This window comes from Lepidochelys kempii, chromosome 8, assembly GCF_965140265.1.
Source record: "Lepidochelys kempii isolate rLepKem1 chromosome 8, rLepKem1.hap2, whole genome shotgun sequence".
Taxonomy (NCBI): domain Eukaryota; kingdom Metazoa; phylum Chordata; order Testudines; family Cheloniidae; genus Lepidochelys; species Lepidochelys kempii.
This window is the reverse complement of record NC_133263.1, coordinates 90,396,006-90,413,575: the sequence shown is the minus strand read 5'-3', so window position 1 is coordinate 90,413,575 and position 17,570 is coordinate 90,396,006. Positions and strand designations below refer to the sequence as shown.

General features: G+C 42.6%; 1 protein-coding gene across 3 annotated transcripts in view; it reads left to right on the top strand.

Annotated features, from left to right (window-relative positions):
* ROR1 (receptor tyrosine kinase like orphan receptor 1) overlaps positions 1 to 17,570 on the top strand; it is a 248,812-nt gene that overhangs the window by 186,664 nt on the left and 44,578 nt on the right. For all 3 annotated transcript variants that reach the window (XM_073357446.1, XM_073357447.1, XM_073357448.1), the window contains 2 exons: positions 734 to 1,021; positions 2,966 to 2,996. In XM_073357446.1, the coding sequence (XP_073213547.1) occupies positions 734 to 1,021; positions 2,966 to 2,996 (319 nt within the window). The remainder of the gene's footprint in view (positions 1 to 733; positions 1,022 to 2,965; positions 2,997 to 17,570) is intronic.

Here is a 17,570-nt window from a genome sequence, read left to right as displayed (position 1 = left end):
CATTTTAAAATTGCTCTTTTTTAGGGTCATTTCATATTTCATATTTAGATCCTAATGAATAAAGCTCCAGATTTTTAGAAGAGCTAAGTATCCACTTAATCAGCAAACTAAGTGGTCAGTTTTCAAAAGAGTTCAGCATATTGAGCGCTGGGCTCTTTTGAAAATCTGTCCAGAAGCGTCACACTAGGAGCTGTTGGGTGCTGAGCACCTTTGAACATCTGGCTCCAGTTGTGGGTGCTGAGCGCTTGAAAATGTGGTCCTGATCTTATTTGAAAATCTCCCCATAATTGTAAGGCTATGAAGTGAGGCAAGAAGTGCAATGAGGAGCAATGAACAAATTACTCAATGCTTGTTATGTTGAATGAAGTGAAGTAATATAACACTGGGGAAAGGTGAGAGAGAGCGCTCACAGTGCCCATTTTTCTGACTACATATCTGTGCGGAGAAAAGAAAGGTTGCAAGAAGTATAGTATGCTTCTCTAAATAAGATACATTGTCCCTAGTGAAGGCACCTGAGCTTGTTCCTTTTACTACTACACAACGTTATACTGGATATAATGCTGGCTGTGAAAAGCATGGCCGATCTACTCAGAAATACTGAAGTTTGTCATTGTCTGATTTTGTTTATACTCAGTTCTCTCGTCTGCCTACATAAGGCAAAAATGAGATTTCTTTAAAACATTGTTCTGTAAGTTGGAATTCATTGTCCACCATCTTTCCCTGTATTTATTAGATTACTTCTTGACGCTTGATGAGCCAATGAATAACATAACCACCACCCTCGGCCAAACTGCAGAACTGCATTGTAAAGTCTCCGGCAATCCTTCTCCAACTGTGCGTTGGTTGAAAAATGATGCCCCAGTTGTTCAAGAACCCAGGAGGATATCTTTTCGTGCAACAACCTATGGGTCTCGATTACGAATAAGAAACCTTGACACTACGGATACTGGCTACTTTCAGTGTGTTGCTACTAATGGCAGGAAGACTGTTTCCACAACCGGCGTGTTGTTTGTGAAATTTGGTAAGATTTCTCTCTCTTCAAACTTCCTTGTTAAACAATTGCTTATGAAAATTGCCCGGTGAACAACTCTGGACACAACAGTCCTGTTAGCTGAAAACGTTACACAGAGCCCCAATTACTCATTTGAAGAACTAGGCAAATAATATGTATGAATAACTTATTTGATTAATTTTTAAAAAAATTCATAAATTATCCAGATTTTCCTCAAATTTACTGGGGGGGGGGTTCAAAAATTTTCACTGAATAATGTCTGTGAATAATTCTTGTCTTTTAGATAATTCACAAATAGTTGCTTCTGAGGATGCAGTATTTGAAAGTCAGGCTATTTTGTTTGGACAAATACATAGAATTCTCACTTTTACAGAGCACTCTGGTAATAACAGACACCTGGTATGTTTCTGTTTTCTGACAGGAGCAGACTAAATCTCATAATCAGATTTTTGGAGCAAATACTTAATAATATCAATTTGAAATATTACGCAACACTGATTAAAATTTGCTGATTCAGTGAGCATTCCCACCAGTGAACTCAATTGCTAGAATATTTGCAGGAAGCAAACACAAAAAGGGGTGTGAAAACAGTCAAAGGCCCTGATCCAAAGCCTGTTGAAATCAATGGGAATCTATCCATTGACTTAGTGGACTTGAATCAAACCTAAAGAGATTTTTTTTAAAAAATTCAAAAGAATAGTCACATGAAAAAATGATGCACTGTTCATCCAGTTATAGTTTCTAGGTGTTGCAAGTGCATAGAGTCCTGCATGGATACACATTTGTATCCGCGGATATAAATCTGTGTCCACGGAGGTGCAGGGCCCTACAGGGAACCGCAGCGGGGAAAGGAGCAGCATGTCAGGCCACCACTCCCAGGAGCCAGCACCCCACACCAGCAGCTCCTTTGGCATAGCTGTACCGCCCCTAGTCCTGCAGACTGAGATGGGCACCAGACTCACTGACAGCTGTCCCTGGTCACGCTCGTGTGTTCAAGCAGCTCGCACACTCCCAGACAGGAGTTGCTTCCATGCAGCTGTCTGCGTCTCCTCTTATGGTAGTGAGGGTGAGATATAAGACCTGGGGACTGAAAGGACTGTATTGAACAGTGTGCTACACAAGTATGGACTTTTGGAACAAAAGTGTTAAATGGATTTCCTGGGGAATGTCTAGGGAGAGGTGAAGCTATGCCCTGAAAAGGGGGCCATTATCTGCTGATTATCTGTGATTACATGAGGCTAAGATCAAATGCCAAAACTGTATTAAGGAAAGATTGAACTATTCATGGTGGTTCTGACTCTGAGACAGTTATGAACCTGTGACTCTGGGGAAAACCCAGTTGTGCATTTTGAAGGACTGACACCAACCAGAGTCCAAGGCTGGAGTTGGGGTGACCTTCTGTAAGCTTTTTAGTGTGCATGTATATTCTTTTATTGTTTGTAATGTGTTTTCTCTGTAATGCTTCACCTTAATAATAAATATGCTTTCTTAAAAAGAGCTTTGTGGTAACTTGTGATTGCTGGCAATTATAGCTATGCATAGCCTTTGGAGAGACAGCAAAGCAGAGATGCTGGCCTGTTCAGGCAGTCTAGCTTGCTGGGGCTATAACAATGTAGACAGGGAACTCTGGTCAGGAGGGAGAGAGATGCAGGTTTTCGCCCAAGAGAAGTCATGGCTGAGGATCCGGGAGCCTAGAGTGTGCTTTCTTGAGGGACCACAGAGCGGGAATAGAAGTGCAGTTTCCCTGAACTGTGACAATTTGTTAGACAACTTCTGGTGTATGATACAGTTTTGTCTTCTGCTTTTGGAAACTGAGAATGGTCTGCTAAAATAAATAAACCACATTCCATGTGATATACCATTGCTTTCATCTTTAAGAAGGTTTGCTAAAACTGTGTGTCAGTTATCCCTTCATAACTAATATCTGCTGTTTTTATTGTGTCATTTCACCAGGTCCCCCACCAACAGCAAGTCCGGGATCATCGTAAGTTGTTTCATGTCTATGATACTGGTTTATTAATTCTGGATTTGAGCAGTCAAACATTAACTCACCATTTTCTATCATAGAAGCAGTTATACATTCTGCTTAAATTCAGATAATATATAGTAATTTAGGATAACTGTATGATCTATTCCGTGGGTACATTTTTCCAGTATGGTACTGATTCCTATTTCTTACACCAGACTATTTTAATTTTCAACATTATTTTCTTTTATAAATGCTTTGGACCACATGATATGCTTAGTGTTCTCACAGAAGTCCCATGGACTTCAGTTGGCATAACGAGCATGGTATATGGGTAGAATATGGCCCTACTATGTGTTAGAGCTCAATCTTGCAAACAGTTGCTACTGGGCGTAGTTCTTACTACCGCGAGTAGTCATACTGATACTAGAGGGACTGATGGTAGTAAGCACTATGCCTATTAGAAGTGTTCACTGGAGCAGGTGCTACGCATGAAATGTGCACTTGGAAGTGGTGTTTCATTATGTCATGGCAACATTACATACTAGAACTTAGGGTATGTCTTCACTACCAACATGGCTGCGTAGTCGTGGCACCACGAGGGGAATAGCTACCAGCGCTGGTGCACTGTCTACACTGCCACTTTACAGCACTGAAACTTGCATTGCTCAGAGGGGTGTTTTTTCACACAGATGTACCCTCATCTGTAGGCAGTGCCATTGACTTCAGTAGTTCTCACTGGCATAAGGATCCTCCCACATGGATCCAGTTACAGGATAAAAGATGCAAATTGCTGATCTTGTATTATTACCCTAACTTTTTCTTTTTTTAAAAAGTATCTTCAACTGTTCTACAGTTTGAAGTCAAGTTGCTGGCACTGTATTATGTGTTCAGTTTATTACCTGCGTGCACAGGGGGAATAAAGCTGAAACCTGACCTATTGTGACATTGAAGAAGCTGCATGGGTTAAAAAACAAATGTAAGAGTAACCAAAACAAATACACTAAACCACTAAATACATTTATAGGTGTGTGAAATCTTGAAGCTGGTGAATATTCAATGTATAAAGATGATCAGGTAACTTTGGGCATATTGCAGAGAATAAATGTGGTTGTTGCAATCTAGGGAAAGGAAGCCTGCAACCGCAAAATGACATGCTATGATGCCCTCTAATGGAATATCACAAAATGTGTCTTTGTCCCTCTTTCTGAAAGTAATTTAAATAAAAGCACGTTGGTTTGTTTAGGAAGGGAGAGATTTTTGTTTCCACTTAGACTACTTTTGTAGCTTTCTAACCTCGAGGAAAGTACTGTTAACTGCCCCTTAAATCCCAGTGCTGGGTAAGGTTGTGTTCCTCTGCAGTTCAGGAAACTTGATTAGTGACGTGCAAAGACACCATCTTCTGTACTTTTGTGTTGGACTTCTATTGAAAAGAGGTTTTGTGGTTTGAGTGAGTTAAACTGGGTGTCACTGTCTGGTGACGAAAACGTGCAAGAAAGCAGAGGTGGAGCAAAGAGATAAGAGGAAGAAAGACTAGCTTTTCACTCTCTTTCATTCAGAATTTTAAGTGAAATCTATATTTGGACTTCTTCCAGCCTCTCTCTTTATGGTTTCGGAGTAGCAGCCGTGTTAGTCTGTATCCACAAAAAGAAAAGGAGGACTTGTGGCTCCTTAGAGACTAAAAGATTTATTTGAACATAAGTTTTCGTGAGCTACAGCTCACTTCATCGGATGCATGCAGTGGAGAATACAGTGGGGAGATTTATATACACAGAGAACACGAAACAATGGGTGTTACCATATACACTGTAAGGTGAGTGATCAGCTAAGGTGAGCTATTACCAGCAGGAGAGCGGGGCGGGGGGAGCCTTTTGTAGTGATAATCAAGGTGGGCCATTTCCAGCAGTTGACAGGAACCGTCTGAAGAACAGTGGGGGTTGGGGAATAAATATGGGGAAATAGTTTTACTTTGTGTAATGACCCATCCACTCTCAGTCTTTATTCAAGCCTAAGTTAATTGTATCCAGTTTGCAAATTAATTCCAATTCAGCAGTCTCTCATTGGAGTCTGGTTTTGAAGTTTTTTTGTTGAAGAATTACCACTCTTAGGTCTGTAATCGAGGGACCAAAGAAATTGACGTGTTCTCCGACTGGTTTTTGAATGTTATAATTCTTGACGTCTGATTTGTGTCCATTTATTCTTTTACATAGAGACTGTCTAGTTTGGCCAATGTACATGGCAGAGGGGCATTGCTGGCACAGGGTGGCATGGGCAGTTTCTATGTGCAGCAAGCTAAGGCCCTGATTTAATCACACTGAAATAAATGGGAGTGTTCCAACAGATTTCAGCGAGTGCTTTCTGAGTTTAAGGGACTAATCCAAAACCCATTGAAGTCTATGGAAGGATAGTCACTAACTCCAAAGTACATTACATCGGGCACTAATTTAGGAAGTGAAAATTTTATTGTTTTCTCCTTAATAATTATTTCATTTAATTTTCAGCACACATGACCCATTATTTTGCATGTGTACAAATACAAAAGTGTTAAAAAGAGGAAATTAAAGTGAGACTTTATTTCCAATAGCTGGGTTTTTATCAGAAAAGTGTAGATTGACTCCTAAAGGGGATTATGCTGTAATACACATTGCGGAAAATATGAAATATGAAGAGTAAATATAATGTGCTTTGACTGTAAAAAATGTGTGCTACACCGAATTTAACTATATAGTATATTTATAGGGGGTGGGGGGCCAATCAGGGAAGACGCTTATGAAAAAGGAATGGTAAACTGATAATCCATACTAAACTAGAATAACCTCGACAAGGGTTCCTGAACTCAGTGGGACAATTTTGCTGCCAATTACATGAGTGCACATTTATGTGAATGACAGCAAAGTTTGGTTCCAAGAGTATTAACTCGATAACTAGGGAAAACTTAGTGTGAGGGGAAAAATTAAGGAAAAAGAGAGGGATAGTAGACCCCAAAAATGAAATCAACATTGTTTTTCTTATTATTTTTCCAAACATGTTTTTCTAGAAAATTGTTTAATATATTCAAACATGTTCCTCTCATCGCAACCAAGCAACTAAACCAGTCTGATTAAAATTTGAATTAAACCAAAATGCTAGCTCCTCAGTAGGGAAGATCCAGTTTTAAAAGTAAAAGCACAGTGTATAAGTAAAGTGCCATGTCTCTTGCCTGAATCTGTGATCTGCAGAGTTAAAGAACACAGTGCAAATCTCCTGTACAGGAACACTGAGCATTTTGTTCAGTAAGATAAATCTCATGGTGGCATGTTTGTCTGTGTAGAAACAAAAATTGTCCTGGAGTGTCTGATATTTTGGTTAAAAGAAAAGGAGTACTTGTGGTACCTTAGAGACTAGCCAATTTATTTGAGCATAAGCTTTCATGAGCTACAGCTCACTTCATCGGATGCATGAAGTGAGCTGTAGCTCACGAAAGCTTATGCTCAAATAAATTGGCTAGTCTCTAAGGTGCCACAAGTACTCCTTTTCTTTTTGCGAATACAGACTGACACGGCTGCTACCCTGAAACCTGATATTTTGGTTGACACCTTCTTCAAAGACAAATAAGTTCTGGAGCCTGTCTCTTCTGTGTAACATCCTTTTCCATTGATTGCATCTGCCCTCAGATTATTAAATTAGCTCACAATCGTGAGGTTCTTTTGGAAACTTCACTGCTATTGGATGCCCAGATAGTCATGAGTGTGAGTAATGCCTACTTCCATCTGTGACTGGCCAGAAAATTCAGCCCGACTCAGTCTGACTCAGAACTGTGATTTGGTCGATGGTCTGCTTCCCTGTGAGTTAATGTGATACTAGGAAGTGTATTACCTTGCTACTGGAGGTTCTTTCTTCCGGATGGGACCCAGAACTGAGGTCCTGGCTGCTTGGACCATATAGATCACATGGCAGGAATTAGTCCTGATGTTCTGGCCAAATTCAGTTTGGGTAAGTGCATTCAGCTAACCTAAGATCCCCATAGAAATGGCAGTAAGATTATATTCTTCTTCCCTGGCTGTCCAAAACTGTTGTGTAGTGTTGCTGTGCACTGATGACCAGTATTTAGCGGTGATTGTCTCTGTGAATCAACATTTAAATTTGTAAAGTATTTTGGGATCCTTCTGGATGAAGAGTGCTGTATACATGAAAGATATTAATTCAACAACAGTTCAGTCTGATCTAATTGTGTGTCTCCTCTCACCTACAATAACAGAAGCTGCACTGGTAACAAAATAGATTGAGGATAGTGATGTGCTTTAGTGGGCATGTTTTCCCCAGTTGTCTTTATTTATCTTCCACAAATGCCTGGTCATTCATGTATTTCTTTTGAGAGCAATATTTAAAAGCCACATGCTCAGCACTCTTTCTTCACATAATATATAGGTGCATAACTCTGCAGTGATGTGGTACCAAAAAAAGATGGCCTAGCTCTTGCATAAGATTTTTTTAAAAGGGAGCTAGAAAGCTCTTCTGTAAAAGATGGCAGCAGTAATAGATGTCTTGACCATTCATGTATGCTTTACATTGTTATTCTCTCTGCTTACATGAACAAATTGCATTTCCACTTACACTACTGCCAAATGCCTGTAATCATTCATTAAGTTAAAAAGCAAATAAATAAAAGAAACCCCAACAAGAGCATACCACTGCAGGTTATAAGCAATCCAAGAAACCATGGTACTTCTGTGCTACGGCACTGACAGTCCTTTCTTTCACGTCGTCTCTTATTTTAACACAGTTTAATGCTCTTTTTATTTGTGATGTTCTAAGGATACATTCCTGCATGCTGTGGTTATCTACTGTGTATACCCTGGTTTGCAAACGAAACTTGTATTTTAAAGAGTTTAAAATGAAGGTCCCTTCTTTACAAATCAAGTATTATTTTAGAGTTTACATAGTATCTTTCATTTTGAATGAAGGTACTTTGCAAGTGATATACATGCAGCCACTGAAATGCAGCCATCTTTGGTGCTGGAGGTAAGCAATTCTGTCTACACAACAGTGGATGTAAGTGGACTCCTGAAGAAATGCCTACTCAAAATAATTTTTTTAAAAAGGGCCAAAGGATCGTTAAGGTACAAACAGAGCAGACAGGACGTCAGTTGTTAAAGACCCCTCTGAAATGCCTACATATGACAAACTGCATGGGACTTGATCTTCCTAAGAACGGTGAAAGGGCTAGTCAGCCCTATTCTACTTTCAACCTGTGGTACCAAGGAATCTAAATAGTTTGAAGCTGGAGCATTTTTCCAGTGATGTCAATTAATGAACTCCCACTAGTTTAATGGGAAGTATGAGCTGGTCCTCTGGTGTTTAGAGCAGGGGTTCTCAACCTTTTTCTTTCTGAGGCCTCCCCCAACATGCTATAAAAACTCCATGTCCCAGCTATGTGACAACTGTTTTTCTGCATATAAAATCCAGGACAAGCATTAAGGGGGAAGCAAGCAGAAAATTGCCCAGGGCCCCACACCACAAGGGATCCCACAAAGCTAAATTGCTGAGGCTTCAGCTTCAGCCTCGGGCGGCAGGGCTCAGCAAGTCTAATGTTGGCCCTGCTTAGTGGACCCCTTGAAACCTGCTTGCAGCCCCCAGCGGGGGCTGGACCTCTGGTTGAGAACCACTGGTTTAGAGAACTAAGCCATCCATTCTGACTTCTAGTGGGAAAATTGTTCAAGCAAACCAGCAAACCAACTTTTGTACAGTTCTTTTTCTACTGAGTTAATGAAGAATATAATATAAAACCATACAGATTAACAAATTTTAGGGCTGTCGATTAATCGCAGTTAACTCACGCTATTAACTCAAAAATAAATCGCAGTTTTAATTGCGCTGTTAAACAATAAAATACCCATTGAAATGTATTAAACTTTTTGGATGTTTTTCTACATTTTCAAGTATATTGATTTCAATTACAACATACAATGCAAAGTGTACACTGTTCATTTTATATTATTATGTTTTATTACAAATATTTGCACTGTAAAAATTATAAACAAAAGAAACTATTTTTCAGTTCACCTCATACAAGTACTGTAGTGCAATCTCTTTATCGTGAAAGTGCAACCTACAAATGTGGATTTTTTTTGTTACATAACTGCACTCAAAACAGTGCAAAACTTTAGAGCCTGCAAGTCCACTCAGTCCTACTTCTCGTTCAGCCAATCGCTAAGAGATAATGCTGCCCACTTCTTATTAACAGTGTCACCAGAAAGTGAGAACAGGCGTTCACATAGGACTTTTGTAGCCAGCATTGCAAGGTATTTACGTGCCATATATGCTAAACATTTATGTGCCTCTTCATGCTTTGGCTACCATTCCAGAGGACATGTTTCCATGCTGATGACATTTGTTTAAAAAAATATGTTAATTAAATTTGTGACTGAACTCCTTGGTGGAGAATGATATGTCTCTGGCTCAATTTTACCTGCATTCTGCCATATATTTCATGATGATGACTCAGCACATGTTGCTCATTTTAAGAACACTTTCACTGCAGATTTGACAAAATGCAAAGAAGGTACCAATGTGTGATTTCTAAAGATAGCTACAGCACTCAACCCAAGGTTTAAGAATCTGAAGTGCCTTCCAAAATCTGAGAAGGATGAGGTGTAGAGCACGCTTTCAGAAGTCTTAAAAGAGCAACACTCTGATGTGGAAACTAGAGAACCTGAAGCACCAAAAAAGAAAATCAACCTTCTGCTGGTGGCATGTGACTCAGTGATGAAAATGAATATGCATTGGTCTGCACTGCTTTGGATTGTTATTGAGCAGAACCCGTCATCAGCATGGACACATGTCCTCTGGAATGGTGGTTGAAGCATGAAGGGACATATGAATCTTTCGCGCATCTGACATGTAAATATCTTGCGACACCAGCTTCAACAGTGCCAAGCGAACACCAGTTGTCACTTTCGGGTGACATTATGAACAAGAAGCAGGCAGCATTATCTCCTGCAAATGTAAACAAACTTGTTTGTCTGAGCTATTAGCTGAACAAGAAGTAGGACTGAGTGGACTTGTAGGCTCTTAAGTTTTATATTGTATTATTTTTGAGTGCAGTTATTTTTGTGTACATAATTCTACATTTATAAATTCAACTTTCATGATTAATAGATTGCACTAAGTACTTGTATTAGGTGAATTGAAAAATACTATTTGTTTTGTTTTTTACAGTGCAAATATTTGTAATAAATATAAAGTGAGCACTGTACACTTTGTATTCTGTGTTATAATTGAAATCAATATTTGAAAATGTAGAAAACATCCAAAAATATTTAAATAAATGGTATTCTATTATTGTTTAACATTGCGATTAATTGCAATTAATTTTTTTAATCGCTTGAGAGCCCTAATTATTTTTCTACTTGACATTTGTTCTGTTTCTTAAATTTTCTTTTTTTAACTGAAAAGCTTGAGAGCTTAGATTTGGTGGGAAAAGGAGCAGGCCCTATGGGACAATGTGAGAGAGACTGACAACTGTGTGCACGCATGTGCAATCAAGAACAACTTCATTCTATTTTATCCCATGCTCGTCCCCCAATATCAGAGTAACTAAGCCACCATTGCTGTCACTGTTCCTGGGGAAGTGTTTTAAAGTCAGTTGGAATTAGGATCATTCAGCACCTCCCACTCCAGCACACTGAAGGCTATGTCCTAAAAGAGCCTAAAACCTGCTAATTGCACAGAGCTGCTGTGTCTCACATTTGTTTTTGGGACAGACACGTTTGGATAAATTCTCAGCCAAGTAAAGAGGCTCTAAGCCACAATTCTGCTCCCAGGATTGTGGGTGTAAGTATGCTTTACAGAAACGAATTATTACAACACTTCTTGAAATTTCTCTTTAGTTTCCATGGCATATTCAGTTGTCTGTTCTTTTAAGCGTCTCTGAACTGTGCCACTCACTTAATCTTTGGGCTATTAGGCTGCTGCTGTGATAAGAGTAGCAGACAGGGAAGAGACAGAACAGCTCAGTACAGCAGCAGACGTTGGAGACATGGCACAGCAGATTCCAGGAGATAAGAGGATTTAAAATATGTAAGATACTTCAGCCCATAGGTGCTGACTTTTGGTTTTGCCTGTGGGTGCCCCATCCCGGCTCCACCCCCCTTCCCCAAGGCCCCACCCCCACTCTGCCCAACTCCACCTCTTCCTGGCCCCGCTTTACCCCCCTCCCCTTAGGTCCTCCCCCTGAGCATCTCCTGCCCACTGCTCATGCCTTTCTGCCCTCTCCTGCCTTGAAGGCGAGGTGTGTGTGTTTGGGGGGGGCTCAGCCCCCCCCCCCCAAAAAACTGGCAGTGTTCAGCATATTTATACTCTTCTTCTATTAAATGTGTGTCTATCATTGGCAACTTAATAATGTAATCATTATTAAAATAGTAGTGAAATATATCATTACATTATCATGAATTACAATGTATTAAAATCATTACACTCAGCTACAAGCTGTCTTCACTAATATCCCAGTGTAAAGACATTATGTTTGCTCTGGGCTTCACACCACTTAGGGCCTGTTTGGGAGCGGAGGCCATTGATGGCTGTGGGAAGAAGGTGGATGGGAGGGATAAGCAGTGGAGAGTCTTTCTCCTCTCCCTGCCCCTTTCTCCTCTCCCTTCCTTTCACTCTCCCTGCCCCTTTCCCTTTCTCTTGTTTCTTCTCTAAGTTCTTGCTCCCATTCCTGATGATTCCCCCTTCTTGCTTCCCACCCATGTCCCTTTTCCCATCCCTCTGCTCCTCACCTCCTGGTGGCTCTGTCTAGTGCCTGCTCCCACCCACCCACCCACTCAAAGTGACAGAGGAGGTTCCCCCTCCTTGGGTGGGAAAGTTGCCTAGTGGTTAATACCCAGGCTCATGCTCAGGTGTTCTGGGTATGATTCTCTGCTCTGCCACAGACTCCCTGCTTAGCCTTGGGAAAGTCACTTCACCTCTATGTGCCCTAGATCCCACCTGCCAAATGGGGCTAATGGTGACCCTGCCTCCAAGGCTAAATCCATTCATGGCTGTATGATGATGCGGGAAATGGAGATACCAATGTGGGTAGATTTGGGCTGAATTTCTGCACAGCTAGAGAGCGAGAGCCAGCTCCGCAGGGGGGATGGGAGAGAGAGGGGCTCAGGCCAATGGGGTTGGGGCTTCAGCCCTGCAGCTTCTGTCACTAGGGTAGCTGGGGCTCCTGAGCCAGGGACTTCAGCCCCACATGTTCTGCCAGGGTCCAGGGCTTTTCCCCCTCCCCCTGCACCACGGCTCCTACCGGGGCCCGGGGCTTCTCCTTCCACTCCCCACCCCCAGTGCGGTTCCTGCCAGGGTCCAGGACTTCTCCTCCCTCCCACTCCCCCCAGTGCGGCTCTTGCCGGGGCTTCTCCTCCCTCCCCCCACAGTGTGGCTCCAGGGCTTCTCCTCCCCCTAATCCACCAGTGCACCCAGCCCTAGCCTAGCTGGGCTCCCTTGGGTCACCTGATGCCTGCTATGGCCGGAGTCAAGCCTGGATGGCAGGGAGCAACCATACACGTGGGTGCCATGGCCATCAGCCCAAGAGGTGTGGGGTGGCCCTAGGTGAGCAAGGGCTGGCTGTGCTGCTGATGATAGCCCCGCAGTCCCGCCCATGCCTAACCTTCAGGCTTTTTTTGTGTGTGTGAGACTCACTCAGCCCCTGCCAGAGCAGGGAGGTGGGAAACATCTGATCTGAGCCTGCCCGCCAAACAGCTGATCGCAGCTGCGTGCAGGCTACCCGTAGGAAACAGCTCATCTGCCACAAAACAGTTGATCCCTGGCTGCCAACAGCTGGTCGTCCCAATCGGTGCTGAGCACCCTCTATTTTTTTTTCCGTGGGTGCTCCAGCCCTGCAGCACCCACAGAGTTGGCGCCTATGCTTCAGCCCTGGAAAGTAGTTGAATCCCCTGCCACCTCCCTTGTCAGGTGGTTTTGCCCCCTGTTGTCACCTCTCATGATTTCCATTAGTTGGAGTGATCTTTTTACACTGGTTCTGATTATGTATTTGCTCACTCCAGGATGAATCAGGAGTAACTTATGAAGGCAAAAGAGATGTAACACATTTACGCTGGTGTAACTGAGAGCAGATCTACCCCAGTGGAGTTCATGGGTGTAAAACTGATGTGAGAGGAGAATCAGGCCCATTGTAATGAGCCCTTTCACCTAGTAACCATGCTTCTGTTTCAACCTCTGTCATTTCAAGAATGTAAGTTGGCTCGGGACGGGAACTCCATTTTCAAACCAACAGTTTCTGTGCAGAATGAAATTCAGTCAGGAACTAATGGTGCTGACAATTTCAGCATGGAAAAAAACATTTTCATTTAAAATCAGATCAAACTTAAAAACCAATTAAGATTAAACATGCATGCATTTACCTGATCGTGAAGAGGTTCATTTTAAGGAAGCTTAAAAAACATTGTATGTGTTTTGTGCAGAAGCTCTGCAAACTGTACAAAAATCACAGACTGCCTATTCCTTGGAAACTTTTTCTACAGTTGCATGCCAAGCACAGCTAAAGAAAGGCCTGTTATCCTGCTATGACTGCACATTTTAACTTTCCAAAGTGGAATTTTGATTTCATCATCCTGCTAACATTGCATTAATGATGTGGTGCCACTTACACATATTTTGTAGGTGTAGGTCACACACAGTTTTATATTTTGAAGAAGAAAACAGTCCAGTTTATCTATATTATTAACCAACTCTTGGAACTGCAATGCACTGAAAAGACACAAGGGCACCTCCAAAAATTAAGTCAAGTGTGTATATCATGCATAGGGCACCTTCTTGTGTTCGCTTAGCTATTGAGGGGTTCTCCTATCCTTAATTTATAGCATAGGCTCCACATTAGCAAAACAATTGTTTTTAAATTTAAGTGCCTTGGAAAAATAGGTATGAGCTGTAATCAAAGAAGGAATTGCGTCTTAATCTCCAACTTGTTTTGTGAACCACAGAAACCACAAGCTCCATATGGTCTCCCCATCCCTATTTTCTAATGATCAGTGTTTGTTTAGTTAAACACATCTGCAGTGTCTTTGCTTTTACACAGTGGCTTTCTGTGTTTGGATGTCAGCATGGCTTTCTTCAACAAGAAAATGCATAACCACTGGCTGGCATCCAGGTGGGGCTTGGCCAACTATGTACTTCATCATGCATTTCAAAGAGAAGCAGATAGAATCATCTGTGTTGACTACAGAAGCTACTCTTTATAGAAGAAAGAATACTGATAAAGAATCAAACTTCAATCATGTGCAAGAGGCAACAGATTAGCTTCAACTGACCTCCTCATTCTGATGTTTGTCAGGCTTCCCAAAACTAGTACTTCCCAAACATCTGCCATTAGTGCCCCTCTTCACTTGGGCTGTGAATCAAGGTGACATCGCACAGATCATCAGCTGATGAGGATTATCCAATTCTAGACATACAAAATATTGTTGCTGAAAATGTATCTATAGTCACTGTTTCTCCGTGACAGTGAAGACTTGAAGGGGGATTGAAGCTTGGCATTTTAGAGCCAGATCTTTTACAGCCTTAATGCACTGTGATATAGTAGCCTGTATGTAAGACATATGGGATCTCAGCTACAAGTGGAAGGTGGAGTATTCTTGGCAGAGGCCAATAAAATATATTTGTGCAATAAAATAAAGTGGCGTGAAAACGAAGACTGAATGCCTGATGCTGAGAGAAACCATGTTCTATTCTAATACATTACTTCATCCTAGTAAAAATAATAATACCACGGCCCTGCCAATGTCTCAGCGAGCCAATGTTACTTGCTGTGAGAGTCCCAGCCATGTAAATTGAACTTTCCCAGGAGATAGCTGAACTCGCACAGTTGGGAATGTGTTTGCGCTGGTGCACATTTCTTCGGTATGCCACTTCCTCACCTTTCCGTTTGGTTTGTTCTTCCAACTCCACATGAAATTCCTTCTCCAGCCCTCCTTCCCCTCCACCACCCAGCATGCACAGGAGTGTAATAGCCTATGCCTCAGCTGTGCACATTTTGGACAGAGGCATGTCCTTTGGCCTTTCGGAGCAAACTACATTATATGAAACTCCCCCAGTAAGTATAATACTGTACTTAGGAAAACATTCTTTGGTATTATAACAAGTGCATTCTTATTGTGTTTCATGGCACCTGTAACCATGCATCTCCATTGGTTTTAGTGAGGGTCACTCTGCTAAAACCCTGCAGATCCCTTTTAAAACATGGGGGTATTTTCAGTGTAAATTGTGCCTGCAATTCAGAGAAAATTCTCTGCTACAACAGTCAAATGTTTTCATCTGAGGTCTGTCATGAGGTGCTCTACTCTCCACAGGGTGGTGCCTCTTTCTGGTGATTCTGGGGATTAGCTCCACCCAGTTCAGAGCCCCCTTTCTTCTTTGCCACCGTTGCAGTTTTCCTTCTGTCCATAGAGTCACAGCATAGCTGCTTTGTGACCAAGCCCTCCAGCCAGGTCACACTGTGATTTGCCTTCCCGGGGTGTCTTTCAAAGTCTCTCTCCACTAGCAGCCTCCAGCAGTCCTTAAACCCGCTGCCCTGACTATGTCACTCCTGTATTGACTCGGGCAGTTGTCTCCATTCACTGCCCTATGCCATAGCACTCTGTAGTGGATAGTAGGGGAACCCAGGCCTGCCCTCTACTCTGAGATCCAGTCCAGGGCCCTTTAGTGAGGCATTCAGGTCTGTAGCTACATCTACCTAATTGTTCTTTCCCCTGGAGTACTTCCTGTTGTGCTTCTCTAAGCTTTTCTTTCTCTAGCCTTCCTAGTCAGACCCCTCTCTCTTAGGCCTGCTAGGTAAACTCTTTCTCAGGGATTCCTTTCCCCCACTTCCTTCTCCCTTACCTTGGGGAGAGAGATGGCAGACCTCCTCCCGGTGGCCTAATTACTGTTGCCAGCCTCCTAACTTTATGGAATCCCAGCCTGTTCCCTCATAGGTGATCTTCCTTTTAATTAGCAGCCTCCTCACAGCCTAAGCCCTGGTCTACACTAGGGAGGGGATCAATCTAAGTTACGCAACTTCAGCTCCGTGACTAATGTAGCTGAAGTCGATGTACTTAGATCAACATACCATGGTGTCTTCACCGTGGTGAGTCGACTGCTGCTGCTCCCCCATTGACTCCACCTGCACCTCTTGCGGCGGTGGAGTACAGGAGTCGACGGGAGAGCGCTCGGGCGTCGATTTATCGCGTCTAGACTAGACACGATAAATCGACCCCCCCCCCCGCTGGATCAGTCGCTGCCCGCCAATCTGGCAGGTAGTGTAGACATATCCTAAATCTCCCCTGTTCGCAGCTTAAATGGATAATTGGGCCTGCTTGGCCTAATTCAACTTTCTCAGGTCCAGTGTGGGGAATGCACCCCATCACAGGGTGCTAATGTGTTCATATTTAGTGCACTGGGTTGAATTCTGCTCTCAATGACACTAATACAAATCCAGAGAAACTTCACTGAAGCATGGCCAAGGGCAAAATGTGGGCCACAGAATGTTTTTCGTTTTTGAAGGGAGATTTGATAAATATTTTCACATCCTTTTTAACTGAAATGTTCCAGTGGTAATTTCCCCTGTTGTGCAAATAAGAAGCCCTTCTGTCTTGGTGCAGCAGTTCTTGAGAGAAAGGGTAGAAGAGAGAGAGGTGTATTATTTGAAGATGAATTAACCAGCTTCATGTAAATAAAAGTGGGAGTGAGGAGAGGATGGTAAATTACTGTCGGGCTTTGATGGCAGGATCCCACATTTCCTCAGGGAATGTGGAAATAGGAATTGTATTCGTTTCCACCCCACCCCAAGTGCCCACATTTAACACCATCTATAGAGAAAAATGTTTCTCATAAAAGCTACCTTCTTGGAGTCCTGTACATTGTACTTGAAGAGGAGTTGTATGTTTATTTCTATTACTCTCTCAGTAAACTCAGTTGCATCTTCAGCAACTCCTGACTTAAATGTACCATCACGCACACATCACAGTCAGGTGCTGTGAGATTGATACTAGGAAAATTGACCGTAATTATTTCATCTTTATTATGAAGCTGACACATTAGTTCAAAAATGACACTGCTATCTGCCCACCAGGCCTTTTCCCAGCAATCAGATACATCGTGGAGAAAACAGATGCAGACAGTAAAGAGCACGGCCAGACTTGAGAAGGTATTCAGGAACTATCCAGGTTTATTTATGCAAATGGCATGGTTGCAGGACTAGCTGCACCTATTTTCCTTCTGTTCTCTCTGAGTGCACCGCCTCAGATGTTAGACTTCTTCTTCAGGGTGGAAGAATCGGGGGGAGGGCGAGAGCCTCTGTAATGGAAATATTCAGGGAGTGGATCTGTGTTTCAACACCCTTAATGTCCCAGAGAGGCCAGAGCGGGACCCAGCTATGTTTCACTGCTGCTCGCTTGTGCCAGAGGTGAGGTGGGGAGGCAGAGATAAGAGTGCGACTGGCGGAGGGGCTGGAGCAGCCACTGCAATGCATGAGATCAAGCCAGCCACCAGGAAGCAGGAAGGACTCCCTGGCCCTACCCAGTCTAGCCTCAGAGCCACCATGGGTCCTGGCGAAGACACCTGGCCCGGGGGAGGGAC